Source organism: Rattus norvegicus, chromosome 4 (genome assembly GCF_036323735.1).
Source record: "Rattus norvegicus strain BN/NHsdMcwi chromosome 4, GRCr8, whole genome shotgun sequence".
Taxonomy (NCBI): Eukaryota; Metazoa; Chordata; class Mammalia; order Rodentia; family Muridae; genus Rattus; species Rattus norvegicus.
Genome location: NC_086022.1, coordinates 176,119,243 through 176,137,114, shown reverse-complemented (window position 1 = coordinate 176,137,114; position 17,872 = coordinate 176,119,243). Strand labels below are relative to the sequence as shown.

At 43.1% G+C, this 17,872-nt stretch overlaps 1 protein-coding gene across 2 annotated transcripts in view; it reads right to left on the bottom strand.

Moving 5' to 3' along the window:
* The window catches only part of Pde3a (phosphodiesterase 3A), a 266,256-nt gene that overhangs the window by 33,417 nt on the left and 214,967 nt on the right, over nt 1–17,872 (bottom strand). For both annotated transcript variants that reach the window (NM_017337.1, XM_063286623.1), the window contains exons 3-6: nt 14,944–15,198; nt 14,423–14,577; nt 7,222–7,346; nt 212–431 (exon numbers count right to left, since the gene is read on the bottom strand). In NM_017337.1, the coding sequence (NP_059033.1) occupies nt 212–431; nt 7,222–7,346; nt 14,423–14,577; nt 14,944–15,198 (755 nt within the window). The remainder of the gene's footprint in view (nt 1–211; nt 432–7,221; nt 7,347–14,422; nt 14,578–14,943; nt 15,199–17,872) is intronic.

Sequence of the window (17,872 nt, the reverse complement as noted above, 5' to 3'; positions counted from 1 at the left end):
TCAAGCCCACAAAACCAAAACTCTATCCATTGCATGTTACTATGTAACCAAATATACACTGTTCATTATTTTTTACTCTCCAAAGATCTGTTCAGACTGTATAGAAAATGAAGTTCCTATTTATAGAGAGCTAGGGAAAACTCAGGTTCCTACTAGAGCCTCAAACACAACATCACACTGTGCTTTCTTGTTACCATGATAACATTCTTACCTGCTACATATGACAGGTGAGGGCGGGATCTGGGGGGACAGGTCAGGGGCACTCTGGGTGTAAGTTAAGGCCCTGTGAGATCCAGGGCCTCGTTTGGTGGTGACTTCAGGGGATTCCGGGAACTGTACGGAAGCAATGCCACTGACAGGACTGCTGGTGGGTGATCCTTGAGGAGGTGAGGAGGAGGGCGAGGGAACGGGCGAAATCTTATCAAGGCCACCTGAAAGAGAATGAGAGTGATGATGTCATTCAACAAAATGCCCTGATATCCAAGCCTGTGCCTCCTTCCTGTCACCTCACCCTGTACTCTCTGCCGCCAAGGCTCTACTCAGCCCAAGATCTGCTCTGATCTCCACGCCACCATCTGGACATAGAACGTGTACCCGGGATGTCTCCATGGCATGAAAGTATGACCAATAAATCATCCTGAAAACTGGTGGCAGTGCTGGTACATCCACTCTAGCCATGGTGGCCTGAGGCTACCTCAGGTGGATATTATTGTCTTCTCCCATTTTTTTTTTTCCTCTCTTGTTATCTTGACTTGGAAATGACAGTTACAATTTTCTCCTGTAGCTGAGAAATTTTCAGCTGGAAATTTAAAAAAAGATATGCTTACTTATTTATGTGTGTTTGTCTGCGTGAGATTATGTGTACTGCATGTGTGCAGGAGCCTGTGGGGGCCAGCAGATGGCGCAAGATTCTCTGGAACTGGAGTAGGAGGTGGCTGGGAATCACCACATGGTCACTGCGAACTGCACCCAGATCCTCTGCAAGAACAGCTAAGGTGCTCCAATCTCTAAGCTCTCTAAGCCTTAAATATGCTTGAAATATGCAAGTGAAAATGATAATTTGGAAGAGGAGGAGATTAGCCTTTGTAACTGTTCACATGTGCGGTGAAATGTATATTTGTACGTGAAAATACACGCTGAGAAGATTAAGTTTGAAGGGAGCATTTAAGCATGTCATGCATCCAGTACTAACCACACAGTAAGCCTAAAGTTTAAATTTCAAATTGGGCACTGCCTACATTTACATTTAAGCTATAGCTTGACATCTGTCTAGGTAGTGGCTTGGATTTCTACAGTTCTCACTCTGTGAGACAAAGTGGAAGTCACCTGAAATTGTTGTCTCCTAAATACAGAAAAGGCAGAACACAAATAAAATTGGAGAGGGTGCACAGGGAATTAAAAAAAAAAAAAAAGAACAACTTTGGTTCATCTACTGGCCTTTGCTTCCACTCTGAGGGAAACTGAGGGCTCTGGTGTCCTCTCTCCAACTGGTATGTGTGGCTACCCGGTAGCAAAACTTTGACTTTTCCCCATCCAAAGTTTCCCTCTCCAAGGAGTGGAATATCATGGCATGTAGATGCCCTTTTTATAATTTTATTGGCACCATGTTTCTTCTGTGTAGGTTCCTGAGATGAGAGTTGTCATGTATCTTGGCTTCGGTATTGTAGACAACCTCCTCTCAAGCCCCTCCAGCAGATTTAGTTGTTGCTCCCTAATCAATAGATCAATCCTTCACCTTTGTACTTGACAAACGAGCCCATCTCAGCCCAGAGAGACTAAAGAACTGCAGCTTTAGAGAATGAGTGTGATCACAGGATCGAGGTAGAAGCTAATCCGATTGGGATTTATTGACAGCTGGCAAGGATTTAATGGCTGCCTGTTTACAGAGTGAGTTCTAGGACAGCCTGGTCCATAGAGTGAGTTCCAGGACAACCAGAGCTATGCAGAGAAACTCTTGTCTCAAACAAAACAAAAAGACTATCAAGATTGCACTAGGCGCTGGCTTCATCGTAGATTTGGTGATACCTTCCTACCATTTGTTTTGTATGTATACATATAGATCTATATGCATATACATGCATGCACATAGATGTTTGTGCATGTGTGTTCGAGAGTATGGTGGCAAGTTTGAACTTCTAAGGCTTTCCACCTTGGTTTTGGAGCAAAGTCTCTCGATGAACCTGGAGCTTAGTGATTCTCCTCAGTCGGTCATCAACAAACCAGAGGGATCTTCCTCTCTCTTCTGTGCTCAGTGCTGGGAGAGCAGGTTTGCCTTAGCCTTGCTTGGCTGTTCACTTGGGTGCTAAGGGTTGAACCTGTCTTGAGTGAAGCCCCCTACTGACTGAGCTATCACCTCAGACCCCTCTCCCTGCACCTTTTTTTTTGTACGTCTTTTTTTTTTTTTTCTTAAACAGGCCATTAGTTCAAAGCCCCTGGGGAAACTTTTCCAGTTCTATCTTAACACAAATTTGTTTTCTGAGGGCGATTTATGAGAAGACTGATTTTGTTTTAGTAGCTGTGATCTGATAGTTGTAAAGATGTGGGGTTCATTTTTAAATACACATTTTAAAATCCATACAGCCATTAGAGTTCTTGGAACTTGGAGATTAGCTAAATTTAAACTAATCAGCAGACTTCAAGGCTCCAGGGACAATCTTTTAAATAAACGTGCAGCCGAGGAGAGGCACTTTGCTTTTATAGTGCTTTGCTCTACATAATTCAAACTCTTTAGCAAGCAGTGGGTCTCAGCACCAGCAGCAAGCTGCAGAGATTTAGGAGATGGGAGTGAGAAGATCAAAGTGTGAGGTTTACTGCAAGTTTTTAAAAAAAACAAAGAAGCATTAGGGACAGTGTGACAAGACGACACATACATCCATTCACCGGTCTTCAGATAGGTGGAGTCGTAAGTGATCAATGCAGACCCAGGCAGAGTACCCCTTTTCCAAAATGCTCCATTTGGAAAGATTTCAGATTTCTGAGTTTTGTGAATTTTGGACTATTAACACCAAGTTTAAGAGTCAAGCATCTCTAATGCAAGTTTGGTGATCTGAAATGTTCCCATTTAAACTTTCAGATCAGGGCTGCTCAGTCTGCAATCACTAGCTACTCTTACACTTTAGGAAGGAGGGCTAGAGGGGAGGGAGGGAGAGAGAGAGAGAGAAAGAGAGAGATACAGAGAGATAGAGAGACAGAGAGACAGAGACATACACAGAGAGAGGGAGAGGGAGGGAGGGAGAGAAAGTCAGAGACGGACACAGAGAGAGACACAGAGACATACACAGAGAGAGAGAGAGAAAGAGAGAGAGAGGAGGGAGAGAGGAGGGAGAGAGAGGGAGAGAGAGAGGGAGAGAGAGAGGAGGGAGAAGGGGGAGAGAGAGAAAGAGAGAGAGACAGAGAGAGACACAGAGAGAGACACAGAGAGAGAGGAGGGAGAGGGAGGGAGAGGGAGAGGGAGAGGGAGAGGGAGAGGGAGAGAGAGAGAGAGAGAGAGAGAGAGAGAGAGAGAGAGAGAGAGAGAACGAACCCAACAAAAATTCTAAAAAGGTGGGGAGGGGAGATTATCAATTATTGTAAAATAAAGTATTATAGATATAGAAAAGGGATTTTCTCAGGAAAGTTAGAAATAGCCAGAAAGAAAGAAACCTTAAGGTCCTTTAAAGACCATCAGAAGGAAGATATCCAATTTTGTGTTACACACACACACACACACACACACACACACACACACCAAAACAAAAAACAAGGATGAACTAAACACGCACACTTTCACAGACATTTACTGTCATTTTATAATTGAGTAATTTTAAGAGACTCCAGGAACAAGACCCAAATCATGAAATACAAAACCCGCAGTGATTTAAATTGTCCCATCAGGAAATATTTAGAAACATTAGTAGACAATAAATAAACATAAACAAATTCTGGAGACTCTAAAGTCCTAGCTCCTCTGAGTAAAGGAGCCTTTGTTTCCTTGTTCCTAGGAGCCCGAGAAAATGTGTTTCAAGGCACAGAGGCAACTGGAGGGAGAACATGAAGAATACTTTACAGGAATTCTTTAAGGAAATCCAGTTGCTTTGCAGTATAAAAGTCTCTCAGTTTAACTTTGATTGAGCAAGAAAGAACTGAGACAGGGGAGATGGCTCAGTGCTTAATAGGACTTGCTGATCTTGTAAGGACCGAAGTTCAGCTTCCAGCACCCAGATTAGAGGTTTACCAACACCTGCAAGTCCAGCGTCAGGGGATCTGACATTCTTTCCTGACCTCCTCAGGCACCCACAGACAGGTGTCCACGCACACACACATAAACACACCTGGACCTAAGTAGAAATAAAATTAATTTCAAAAAAAGAAAGAAATCCGCTTTTCTGATAAATACAGGACTTTGTACTGATGTTTTGGAAGATGTGTCTAAAGTAAAAACAATACAAAACACTATCATTTAAAGTTTCCTTTATATATGTAAGTCATGCCCTTTCACTATGCTAGAAAGCTCACACTTACAAGACTCCAGCAAAGCATTGCTACACAGGCAGAAACTGAATTAGAGGAACTTGAAAGTAACAGTAGCTGCCCACTGTTAGTGACTCACACTAGAAAGGTAAGGTTGAAAATTCAAGTAAGGGGCTCTAGAGATGCTTAGAAGTTATGGGCACGAGCCGCTCTTCCACAGGACACAGGTTAGTTCCCAGCAGCCATGTGGCAGCTCACGTTGGTCAGTAACTCCAGTTCCAGGGGATCCAATGCCCTTTACTGGCCTTTGCTGGCCCTGAGCACATCTGGTACACAGACAGAAATCCAGGCAAACATTTTAAAACTTAAATGCAAAGGCAAATTATATTTAAGTCTCCCATTGTTATGATTTCATGGAAGGGCTCCTGTGTGATCTGACCCATGTAATTTTCTTTTAGTCATTGGTAAAGATTGCTTGCGTTCTAAGGGAGTTAGGAACACACTGTACGCTTGAGTTGTGCACAGAACAGACACATCAGTCTAACCTGGACACAGTCCCTCCTTCTTTGTGTGCTCGGTCTTCTGCACCCCACCGCCCACAGCGCTTATGTTTCCTCCTCCCAGATCCTGGGCTACCATTTCCTTATCCTCCTCCCACACAAAGGATTTTCCCTAGCCTCTTCACACATGGTTTCTGGAAAAGTAGGTGACAAAAGAATGAATCCTATCAAACACAGATAGGTACTCGCTTAGCGGGGAGAACCGAAATGCATGGCATCGATGTGAGGGGCTTGGCAGAGGCTTTTCTAACACCTGTGCCGGCAGAACGGGACCAGTGTGGGCAGGAAAAGCCAAGCAGGGGCAAAGCAGGGTGCACAATCGGGACTAGGTGTGCATGAAAACCCCGAAGGTTTTGCCCTTCGTGATGATTTAAAAATTACATTAGGAGAAGGAAAAGCAAATAAAACCAAATGAAGACAAACCAAACCAGAAGAACCTGATTGACCAGGGAGAGGTGGAATCTAGTTTCACTGGATTCTTAATATATTTCTATATTGGGCAGGAATTTAGTGATTGATTTGAATTCAGTAATACTGGATACAGATTATGTTATAAAGTGCCTTTTTTCATGGTGAAGGGATGTGTATAAATGCATGGTGTGTTTGCACAAGTGTGTGTTGAGTTCCTTGTTCATGCACATACATGTGGAGGCCAGAGCGCATGTCTATCTGTGTGTGTGACACACATGTGTGTCTCCTGGCATCTAAGCTAATTACCAGGCTCCATCATCTGTCACTGCCTGGTCCTAGTGTAGCTCAAGGCTGTTTCTCAGCTCATTGATGATGTCTGCTTTACAAAGCTTAAGGCCCATCTCCACAACTCAGAGGACCACACCATTTGTTGGAGAATCGGATTGCCTTTAATGGTTTCTTTCAGGATTGGCATACAAATAACTTGAACTCTATAGAGAATGTGTCTTCCTTAACTGAACAGTAGAGATTTTAAGCATAATAGAAGGGGCCAAGTCGGAAGTGAACAACCAGAAGAAAATGAGCGAACAGGAGTCCTACTCTGATTCCTGTGTCTTAATGTTAGGATTGCCTTTCAAAATATCACTAGAACGTAGGGAATTTTCAAATGGTTCTCATACAAATCTCATCACTTTAAGGATATCTGGTCTGCTTCTGACTGTCATACACTCAGCTGTAATAAACACACCTTTGCTTCCTTAAGAACAGATAGAAAAGATAAGAAGGAAGAGGGGAGGGAGGGAGGGAGAGAATGAGGGATAAAACTAGGGAGAGAGGGAAAGCAAAAGAGGGTGGGAGGAAAAGAAAAGCAAAAGAATAAGAAAGGGAGAGGGAAGGGAAGAAGGAAGGCAGGCTTTCAAGGTCAGGGCAGAGACCCAGATCTGAGGGATTAGGCTACAGAAGTGAACAAGAGCTCGTGAGCCTTAGTAGGACCAGCTGTTCCTCCTCAGAGGTCTATCTACTGCCTGTTGGCACAGAGAGAGACACATCTGCACAGAGGGCACAGCTAGCACAGAGGCCGCCAGCAGAGATTTTAGCAATGTCATCGAGGGTGTTGACAAGGAATGTGGAGTTCACAGCTGCTGTGTCAGCCAGACTGGCACATCCAATATCACAGTGAGAGATGAGGGTCCTGGAGCCAAAACTCAACTCTTCAAGCTGCTAAGGACAGACAACTTAGAAATGAAGCAGAAAGTAACTGAAAACCCCAAGAAAATTTCTCAGAAGAGGTCAGAGGGATGGCTAGGTCCTCGCCTGGATTCCAGGAGGGAAATTCAGAGGCAAATGTGAGGAGTTAGGGTGTGTGTGTGTGTGTGTGTCTGTGTGTGTGTGTGTCTGTGTGTGTGTGTATACATCCATGTAGTGCCTAGGGAGGCCAGAAGTGTGTGTTGGATCCCCTTGAGCTGGCATTATAGGTGGGTATACATCATGAGTGCTGGGAACCAAACTCCCATAGTCTGCAAGATGGTTAAACGCAGCAGGCCCTGGTAACCACGAAGTTAACTCGTTTCCTCCTGCATCAGCATCTTAAATGCTGGAATCATAATTGTATGTCACCAAACCCACTGTATGGATCCCAGCATGAACCTGGACTTAGCTTCAGTGAGGTGAATCTCCCAATTCTTTCTACTGTTCCAACTTAAACTTCACTGTTCCTCATTTTACCGTCACAGTTGATTATCACAACTTATGCATGGGAAATGGTACTGTAGACGCGGAGTGTACAAAGAATGTTACTTACCTGGCCTGTTTTGCTTTTTAGCTTTGACGTGGTTAGCTGCAGAGACAGCATAGGACGAAGTGAAGGACCTGCTTTTGGTTAGAGTCATCAACACTGGGGCATTCCAAGAGTCAGGGTTGACAGCACTAAAAAGACAGCAATTAAAGACTTTAGAGATGTTGCTCATTGACCCGGAGCACACCTGTCCAGAAACTTTCTGCTACCTCCACAGTCGACCCGAGTCGATGCCAACCCAAGTATTCATTCTCAGGCTGCTGATGGAACCATTCAACTTGCAAATGATAGACTAACCTAAGTTCAATGTCCACTGCAGTCAGGTATCTATCCATTTCTCTTCAAACATAGTCTATCAAGAGAAAAGATGGTTTGCCCAACCCAACCAACTCATAAAAACATGACACAATCTTCTACATGTGTTAGTCACATTCTGTACAGATTTTCAAAAGCTGTCTTGCAGAGTCACTGGCTGTGATATGACTGTCCTTACAAAAGTAGAAGGTGACATAATGCTTACTTTATACATAAGAATGCATAGGTATTCTGTCCTATATGATATTACTGGTAAATACACTCAACAGTTAGCACTTGATCAAGTCACTCAGGTACAGTGTCTTACAGTACTTATCAGGTAGAACATGAAAGCCCACCTGTAGCCTGTCATTTCTCTCTGTTGGCAACACAGCCTTACCTAACAAAGAAAATTGCTAGCAGCATCCTATAGCAGTGTCCTAAGATTTCTTTCTACTGGTAACACCCTGAAAAAAATGTGATACCCAGTCACAGCCCACTGAAACACACTCACAATGAGCATGGTGCTCACACACAAATCCTATCAATTGTCGTAGAGGTAATAAGCTCTCTTTACCTAGGTAAAGCATATGATGACCATCACAGACTCTGTCATCAAGTTGTTCCCAGTAAACTAATCTGGAATCAATCAATCCATAGAGGATTGGACCTAGAGAAGGTTACAGAAGCCATGTAATTAATGGGATGGGATTCTTGGAGATCATTCAAGCCAAAGTTTCTCCTTGCATAATGCCTCAAGCCTTACTTGTGGAAATGAAGCATGATCCAACCTAATTTGGGAGAGGACAGAATTCAGGAAGTTGACAACCCTGGACGGCTCCCAGTGAAAAGTGCTTGGTCTGTGTTTTGCCAGCACCTGTGTCCTTTCATGCACCAGTAAAACTGGTGAAGTTTATAAAAGTCTATAATTCACATGAATATAGCTTGGATATTTGATCATTTTCCAATCTTAGATTGAACAGGATGTGTCTGATCTGTCTGAGTGACATAATACTACAAATAATCCTGAAACTGATGGAATTATGGGATCATGAATTGATGGAGTTTGTCACATAAGATGTAAAATTAATGGGGTATGATTTGGAGGTGGTCCCAACAAACAGGGGTTCTGCCTCTCCCAGCAGTCATCAATTGTCCAGAACTACTCAGTGAGGGATGGGGCTTCAGGATCTCCTTCCATGATATTTCCCTTCAACGATTATATTTTATAAGCTTCCTTTGCTCTTACTTCTCAGAGGAAATTACCATATAATATGCGTGATGAAAGAGACATTTGAAGGGCCAAGTAAACTTCAGCAATTGTCAAGAACATTGGAAACCTACATAACACTTGTTTCAAGGCAGCTTCAGCGTTCCTCAAATGTTTGTAATTTTATGAATGAGATAAAAAAATTATTAGCCAAAGGTTTCCTTGTGGTGTTAGTCTCTGTTGGCTCATTCTGCTTGCCTGGATAACTGTTAAAGTGACTGTAAAAAGATATGTTAATATGTAGGTCTGTCTTTCATTTCTTAGACTATTATATGGTTGACAAACCATGCTCATCCATGCAGACCTTTGGAAGAGCTTAGGAAGAGCTTAATATCCTAAAAAGATATCTTACTGAGGTTCACTCAAAAACTGCCTACTTATGTTCTTTTACAGCAATAACAACAACAGAAACAAAAACTACTTCAAATGTGGATACAAAGATGGCTCTGTGGGTAAGAGCACTGGCTACTCCTGGAGGGGACACTGGTTTTATTGCTAGCACCAGCATGCACAGCAGTTCACAACCAAATGCCATTACAGTTCCAGATGATACAATACCCTCTTCTAACTTCCCAAGGTATTATAAATATGTGGTACATATATACATTCAGGCAGGCAAAGGCACTCATATCAAAAAATCAAAAATCTAAGGAAGTGTTCTTTAAACGCAGGTAAGAGTGTGTTTATTTTGAAAAGTTTATAAAATGGAATATAATGAATTCCAGATTAAGTTCTACCTATGTCTATCCCACATTAATCTGGCATGTATTAATTTATTATACCATACTATTAGTAAAACAGCATCAATCAATGTGTGTTGTTAAAATACATTATAGTTCAGGGTCACAGCTGCATACAGCTTGGTGTGGGTCTCAAGTTAGTTGCCAGCTTGCAATGACCAAGGCCAGCTCATCGCTGCTTAGAACTAATGAGCAGATGAGAGTTTGGAACAGAGAGGAAAGGGGCTGAGGGAAAGAGTCAAGTGACCATTGACTCTAAAGCAACAGAGGAGAGGGACAATTGATCTTAGCCCTCTTCAACAAAGGGCCTTTTACATCTTTATATCCCCCTGTAATAACTCCATCTTCAATTCTAAACTGGGAAGGAGTGAGTACCTTGTTAGGAAGCTTATAGCTTCTGTTATGTCTGATTTACCAAGCCCGGTACTCTCTCATGAAGGATACTTGAATTCTCAACTGGAAAAGTACAGAGAATTCTTTTTCTCTAGGCTGCTATTCATAGACCATTTCAACCTTGCTTCTTGGTGGAATATTCAAGGAAGAGGAATAGACATTTGTAAAACCACTCAATTTCTGTTCCTCTTTTTCTATAGTATTATCTTCCTCTTTTGATTTTTTCACTCTAGAGCCCTGCCCTCTGTGAAACGTTTCAGCTTCCTCTCTGTAGTTTTGGACCAATTTTCTATTCTTTGACAAGTGTGTCATGGGTACTTCTAACTTGGCTCCTTAAGACCAAGACCCCAGTGGAAGACCCTTCATGAGAAGAGATACGAGATGGGACCATTATTTCAAAGCTTCTGACATAAGGAGCCAAGTTTTACTTTGTGTGTTTGTTTGGAGTGTTTTTGTATAGCGTAGAATCAATGAGGGGGTTTCCTGGTAAACCACTGGAATAAAAATAAAGTCATTTCATTTTTAAAAAAAGAGGGAGGGAAAAAGAGATCAACTAAGAATGGCTAGAATATGCATATGCCAGCAACTTTTGTGTGGCTTGGTTCCTCTGACTCTCAATCCTGTATCCTCTGCAACAGGTATTAATTAAATTTTCCAAAGGGAAATTATCCACCTGTATCCATCATCCCCAGAAAGTGATGGTATGTTCAGTTGGTTTTGTTTGCTTGTTTTTGAGACAGAGTCTCAGTTCCTAGCCCTGGCTGGCCTCCTGAGTTCTCCCAATGTATTGGTTGCTTTTATTTATGCTTCTAAAGTTGTTTAAGTCCCCAAGATACCGCAATGGAAAAAAAAAGAGAGAAGGAGAGTTGGAAAGAAGGAATACAAAGTGGACAAAAGGAAGAAACCCAAACTCCCTTTTGTTAAAACCAATCAGCAATTGTAGCAATGGTTCTCTCCAGTTGGAAGGACTTCACAAATCATCATATTTAATAGTCATATCACAGCCACTTTCATACGTGTGGTTTTCCCTTTAAGAGGTAAGTTCTTACCACATGAAGTTGATGGCTTCATAATGGTGAAAGTTGCACTGTAGTTAGACTTTACACCTGAATTTTTACAGCACAGTGAAACTAAGGAGTAGTGATACCATGGGAAAGATATCCACAAGCAAGAGATCTGTGAATACTGTTAGGATAAATGGGTGGCACATACTAGTCTCTATTTTTGTGAACATATTTGCATCTAATCACTTATTTTATAAATTAGTATGACAAGATCTTTTAGAGTAGAGAAAAAAACATTTCTTTGAAACCTTTGGTTTTGTGTGTGTGTGTGTGTGTGTGTGTGTGTGTGAGAGAGAGAGACAGAGAGACAGAGAGACAGAGACAGAGAGAGACAGAGAGAGACAGAGAGAGACAGAGAGAGAGAGGCAGAGAGACAGAGACAGAGACAAAGGGGACTTCATTATTAGCCTTGATTTCACACAAAGCAGACTGGCAGAAACCAGATTTGACCAGAATAACAAACAGCACACAATGGCATTGAGAAGACAGCCATGTCTCTCATAGAGTCATTTTCCACATAGAAACCCATAGAGCTTCAAATGAAATATGACAGGGAGTGTTGTAGTTTTTCTTGACAGTGCATTTTGGATAGGAGACGTCTTTCTATGCTCACCTGTTTGAACCCTTGGTCAGTGGCTGTTCTTTGGTAGAACGTGGAACCTTGAGCGGTGGAATTGAGTGGAGGACGTGCTTTACTGGGAGCTGCGTCTAGGTTTATGTCCTGACTCAATTCCTGGCCTGACTTTGTTTTCACTGCTTCCTGGTGTGACCAAGTGTGAGCAAGCTACCTCACATTCCTGCTGTATCTTCCATTAAGGAAAATGACAACTACTACCAATGACATTGAATTTGAACTTCAGGAAGTGTCTGTGAATCACCATCTGCCTTCTATGAGGGCGTCTGCAAGCTTTATGAAAGTCCAGGCAATACCATAGACTAGAATTATGATCTCTAGTCTATGAAAATTATGGTTTAATAAAGAAACACCTGATGGTTGTTGGATCAGGGTATAAATATCAACACAAAAGAACACAATTTACATTCTAAATGAAGGAAGCAGCGGTCAGTGGATGGGTTGGCGATGGCTGTGAGCGCCTTCCATTGGTTCAACATCTTAGTGAAGATGCTGGGGGTTATCTGTGCTCTGAGCTCATCAGGGTCACTTCAGGATAATAAGGATAGAAATGCCAGAAAGCCAGTCAAGAAAGACAAAGAAACAATAAATATGTCTGGGGCAGGGCCAAAGAGAAAAAGTAGTCCAAATGGAAAACTAGAGTGTATCTCAACCGGTTGGTCTGTTTAACAAGGCCATCGCATGGTGAAATCAGTAAAATGCTCTCAGGGATGAGCCGATCCCGCAGCCGCAGCCTGAGAGAGTGACTCTACAGTCCTGGCCAGCAGCCCTTCAGGAACCCCTTGGTAGAGGACTTAATGGGTTTCAAAGGGCAGAGCTCAAGTAATTTATGAATGGAAGACTAACAGCAAAGGTGCCTCAGGTGCTGGTGAGGCAGCACAGAGCAGTTCCGTCTCTGAACTCTAAAGGAGGAAATGTAAAACCTTACTAAAGGAAAGGAAAGCAAGGGAGTCTGTCCTCACTCAAGCCTCGGGATCTGGGAAGCCATCATGCCCACACTTACCACCTTGGCATGAAGAGGAGACTATTCTATTAAGTGTTAACATAAAGATACAGATATTTTCACTCACTACACCAATAATGCACATATGTGTGTGTGTGTGCACATATATATGTGTATGCATGTGTATGTGTGCGTATAATTCTGAAATTATAGAGTAAAGTTATAATTATTGACTTCCCTTTAGAAGCACATCTTTTAGTGGTATTTTCTTACAGATTGATTTTAGATCTTAGCATTTTAAGTTCTGGCCTTTCAGTCAATAATACAATTTGATCTTGAATTTCCACCAAGGGCTTTGTGTTTAGCATCGGAGGCTAACCCTTTAAAGGTAGGGCCTGCTTCCAGGCAGAGCAGTGGGGCTGTTCCTTTGCAGGGCCTATTAGGATGTGAGCACTTGCCTTCCCTCTCCCTTCTGCCCTCTCTCCCTTCTCTCTCTCCTGATCACTACAAGGTGATCAGGCTCCTCTGCCCTGATGCACAGGGACACCAAAGCCCCAAAGCAAAATCTGAGAAACCACAGATGGAAACTCTTGAAAGCCAGAGACAAATAATACTTAATTGATTTCAGGCTCCTTGTCAAGGTGATGGAAAGTGGATTCATACAGCTGCTTTGTAAAATTGCAATCACTATACCACTAATACACTGAATAAGATATAGAACTCAGAGCATGGCTCAAGGTGAAAGAGTCTGCCCAGGAAACATGAATATGTATGTGTATTCATACATTAAATTATACACAAATATACACACATACATATATTAAATACAAACATGTACACATGCACACATATGTAGATACATGCACTCATGTACACACATTTATATATACATACACATACAAGTACATGCATGTATTCACACATTTACTCACATACACATATAGATACATATACACATATACACACATTTACTTACACACAGATACACATAAACACATACATAGACATGAACATATATGCATGCACACATACACACATATACGCACATATATCCACACACACATACACACATACACACACATATATCCACACACACATACACACATACACACACATGCACACCATACACCATACACATACATACATACATGACCTATACACACATACACACACATATATATATACATACATGCATACATATATGAACACATATATACACATACACACATGCATCATGCACTCACTCATCTACTCACATACATACAAAAACACATGTACACACATATACAACCATACACATACATGCACAGTCACACAGAGAAATGTAAAAGAGTCAAATATATCCAAGTGTTATTAAGATACTATACCATCTACCTTTTTATCTATAATCCTTCTGAAAACAGTAAGCAGAACTGGTCTGACAGCCATTGTAAGAATCTCACGTAAATGTCAGACTAAATGTATTCAATTTAAAGTTCTCGGTATGAATCTCTTTTGTCCCCGTCCCCCCCCACCCCCACCCCGAGCTGAGGACCGAACCCAGGGCCTGCAAGCACTCTACCACTGAGCTAAATCCCCAACTCCTCGGTATGAATCTCGATGCAGGTATAGTGCAACTTCACTCTGACTTTAACCTTTTCCACTCAATGTCATAGGTACAGGACTCATCCCACTCACTCTTAGCATTTAAATTCAAGGTCACGTCAATCAGGCCCTAAGTCATCCTGTGATTAAGCACGCAAATCCGGCATGTTCAAAGCCCACTTCTCAGTGACTATGGTTGGGCATCTCTTCTCATGGACTTTATGAATCCTTTTTGGCAAGTAAGTCCTCTGAGGAGACCTGAAGCCAGTGGGAGTGAGGTCTGACCTGGGTGAAGGGGCTTCATGTGGCTTTATGCTGGCGCTGCGGTCCCTCCGCACTGGCGCAGGCTCCAAGGTAGGCAGTCCTGTGGCAGAGGTGGTAGTTGTCCAAGTTGATGAAACTCTCCTCAGCAAGCCTGGAGGCAAACTTCTTCTCAGGCGCTGGAAGGAAGATTCACTTTATCACTAACCACATTCCAGGCCATCAAATTTTAGGTAAAGCAAGGAGCGGAAGCGAGGCAAAAGGAAGCAGTTTGTTGAACAATACCGGCTGAATCTCGTCTATTCCTATCCGGGAAGACCGAAAGAGAAGCTCGAAAGTCACGTGCGAAGAGCAACAGTGGTGTCTGCTGGCCCCAGGGGAATTTCAGGCAGTGAATGTGACAAGCAAACTGGCTACATAGCAAGTACTAGGATCCCAGGGCTACACAGGAAGGTTCTGTTTCGGACCTCACAGATGTAGTGGGAAGGAAACCTGAGAGGCAGTGGAAAGATTAGTGAAGACCACGCCCCTCACGCCGCACCTACCTTGGGAATGGCCAGCTTGTCTTTCTCCAAGCCTTCCTCAGAGTCGGAGCAGGTATAGTTCTCACTGAAGGTCACAGTGGGGTTCACTCTGGGCTTGTGGATTGCCTGGAAGGTGAGCTGGGTACTGAGCAGGTTGCTCACGGCCCTCAAGGACGTGCACACATTCGGAGGCAAAGAAGGGTCGGCCAGGAGGTCGGTAATGAGGCCATGCGCCTCGCCCATCACGGCAATATCCACGGTGACGCTGGTTCCTGACTGGGACACCAAAGCAAGAGGTCAGGAAAGGTGAATGTCTGCGGGTGAAGTGAGCTAAATCTGAGCTTTATCAACGAAAAATAAACAGTCATGAGGCATGGTGGTGCGCATCTACAAGCCGGAAGTACTGGCAGCTGAGGCAGTAAGATCTAGGGACAACCTAGGCTGTGTAGTAAGAGAAGACCCTGTGTTGCGTTGTTATGTCTGCACCCAAGTTGAAGGAAAAGGCAAGTGATTTGAGCTGAGACCTTCAGAACGACACAGTTCAAGTCACATTGCTGTTTTGATACGAAAATTTGCGATGGTTAGTTTTGTAGGTCTCTACTTTTTCAAAAGTTTATATTTTTAGAGTATTTAATACTGACCCATCTAAGTTATAGGTATGGGTTTGAGTGATGGCTCAGAGGTTGGGAGCCTTTACTAGTCTTGCAGAGGACCTGGGATCAATTCCTAGAGCCCACATGGCAGTTCCTAATCGTCTGTGACTCCGTTTCCCTTGGGTCCAATGCCATCTTCTGACCTCTCTGGGTACTTCACGCAGATGGTGCACGGCAGTGGCTTTCAACCTTCCTAATGCTGAGACCCTTTAAGATAGTTTCTAGCGTTGTGGTGAGCCCCAGTCATAAAAGTATTCTATTACCACCTCGTATCTGTAAAATTGCTACTATTATGAATTGTAATGTAGGTATCTGATACGCAGGATATCTGATATGCGAGTCTCAAAAAGGTCACGACCCACAGGTTGAAAACCCCTGGCACCCATGCATACACACCCATAAAACATTTTTGCACATGAAAATAAAACTAAATATTTTAAAGACCATTTCAAACAGTTTAGGTTGTATATTGTGTAATGTTCAAACCATGGTCGGCACACTTATCCCCTAAAACATTCATCATTTCTCTGCACTGACGTTATCCAGCTGCCTTCTTTCCAGCTGGTGGCAACCTACAACACCTTCTCTTCCGGTTCAGCCACCCCACTGTGAAGCAGCATGGGGCAGTTTCTTTCTCCATCTGGAGTGTAGCGTTCAAAGCTAGAGCTAGAGGAGGGACGGGCATCCATAACCAGACCATAACAGCTGTTGGGCTGTGCGCATCCTAGTGGTAGAGCAGTTGCCTAGCACATTTAAGCTCTGGCTTCGAAGTCGGTATCGCCTGGGCAAATAACCAGAAGAGTGAACCAATCAAGAAGCAGAGCATTTGAGGGAAAAAAAACCAAAAAAACAAAAAAACCAAAAAACTTCAAACCTTTCTCAGGAAGAGAGTTCTTTGCTCTACTAAGTATCACTGGAAAAATATGATTTCGAAAGTAGCATTAATGTAGGAGAAGATCTTGGTCCCGGGGAAGTTTTAGTGTCGAAGGTGGTGGGGAGTCAACTAGTCTTAGACACAGATGTGAAAAGTCACCGGGTTTGTGCCCAAATTCACACTCTGCCTCTCCAGGTTGATGAGTTCGGATTTCAGTTCTGCGCATGCGTGAAACATTCCTTGCAGTTTGTCAAGTTGCCCATCTGCTCAGGAGGTTAGCGTAGGAGACAGAGAAGGGGAGAAGACAGCAACAAAAACTAAAACGGCAAGTAAAGGCATTGCGTTTCCTTCACTGCTGCTTCTGGGCGGTTGGGAGTAGGGAGAGGAGGGATTCGGACAAGGCCAGGTGGCCAGGTAAAGCCAGCGGCAGAGGAGTGTTTGTGCTGCCCTGCACAGTTAGAGCACGAGGCACAGAGAGCCATGTAATCTCCAGCTGCACACTGTACTGATGTAGGAGGCGGGTCCCGGATCCAGGCATGAAGATCCAGGTCTAACATATAACCCAGCACTCTACAGCACCATCACCTCGAACTTTGAAATCACTAAAATCTCCGTTTTCATTTCTTCAACCTGTGATTTGGGGTACAGTAAAAACCCAAGGCAGAACTGGGCATGGGGTGACACCCGTGATCACAATATTTGGGTAATTTAAGGCCACCTTTAGTTCTATAGTGAGTTTAAGGACAGTGTGTCATATAGTTCCTCAAACAGCAGAACAAGAAAAGAAAAAAGCAAAACAATAATAATAATAATAATAATAATAATAATAATAATAATAATAATATGACCCATGAAGTGAAAACTTTTACTTTCTTTGGAAAGTTAGTTATGTCAAATGATGTTTTGCTGGGGCACATAGGGGAAAGGATGTTTTGATATAGCAGACATGTGAAAGGACTCTTGATGAGGGAGTATAAATATGACCCCACTGTGTAGGAGTATAAATATGACCCCACAGACAGTGGGAGACAAGCACTGGCTTGGTTTGATTTGCCTCACTTTTCTTTGCTAACAGCATGTATGTATTGGTTCGCCTTACATAGAGTTGTTGAACTCAACTTGTGGTAAAACCACCATTGAGAGGAAGTTGCCACGAACTGCTTATGAGGTTCCTGTGGCAGCTTGTCACTTCAGAGTCCACACCTCAGGCCAGTTGGGGAGCCTGGCAGTGTCTTGAGGATTGAACCACAGCTGCCTGGCCTCTTCTTGCTGAAAGGACAGGACTGTAGCTGCCGGTTCGTGCCTGGTGTCTGCCTGTCTAGAGGACTGGTCTGTGGCTGCTGAGTCGTATTTGGTGTTTGCTGTGGTACTGAACTGCTGCACAAGAAGATCAAGTTCGCCCCCAAAGAACCATTGCTGAACA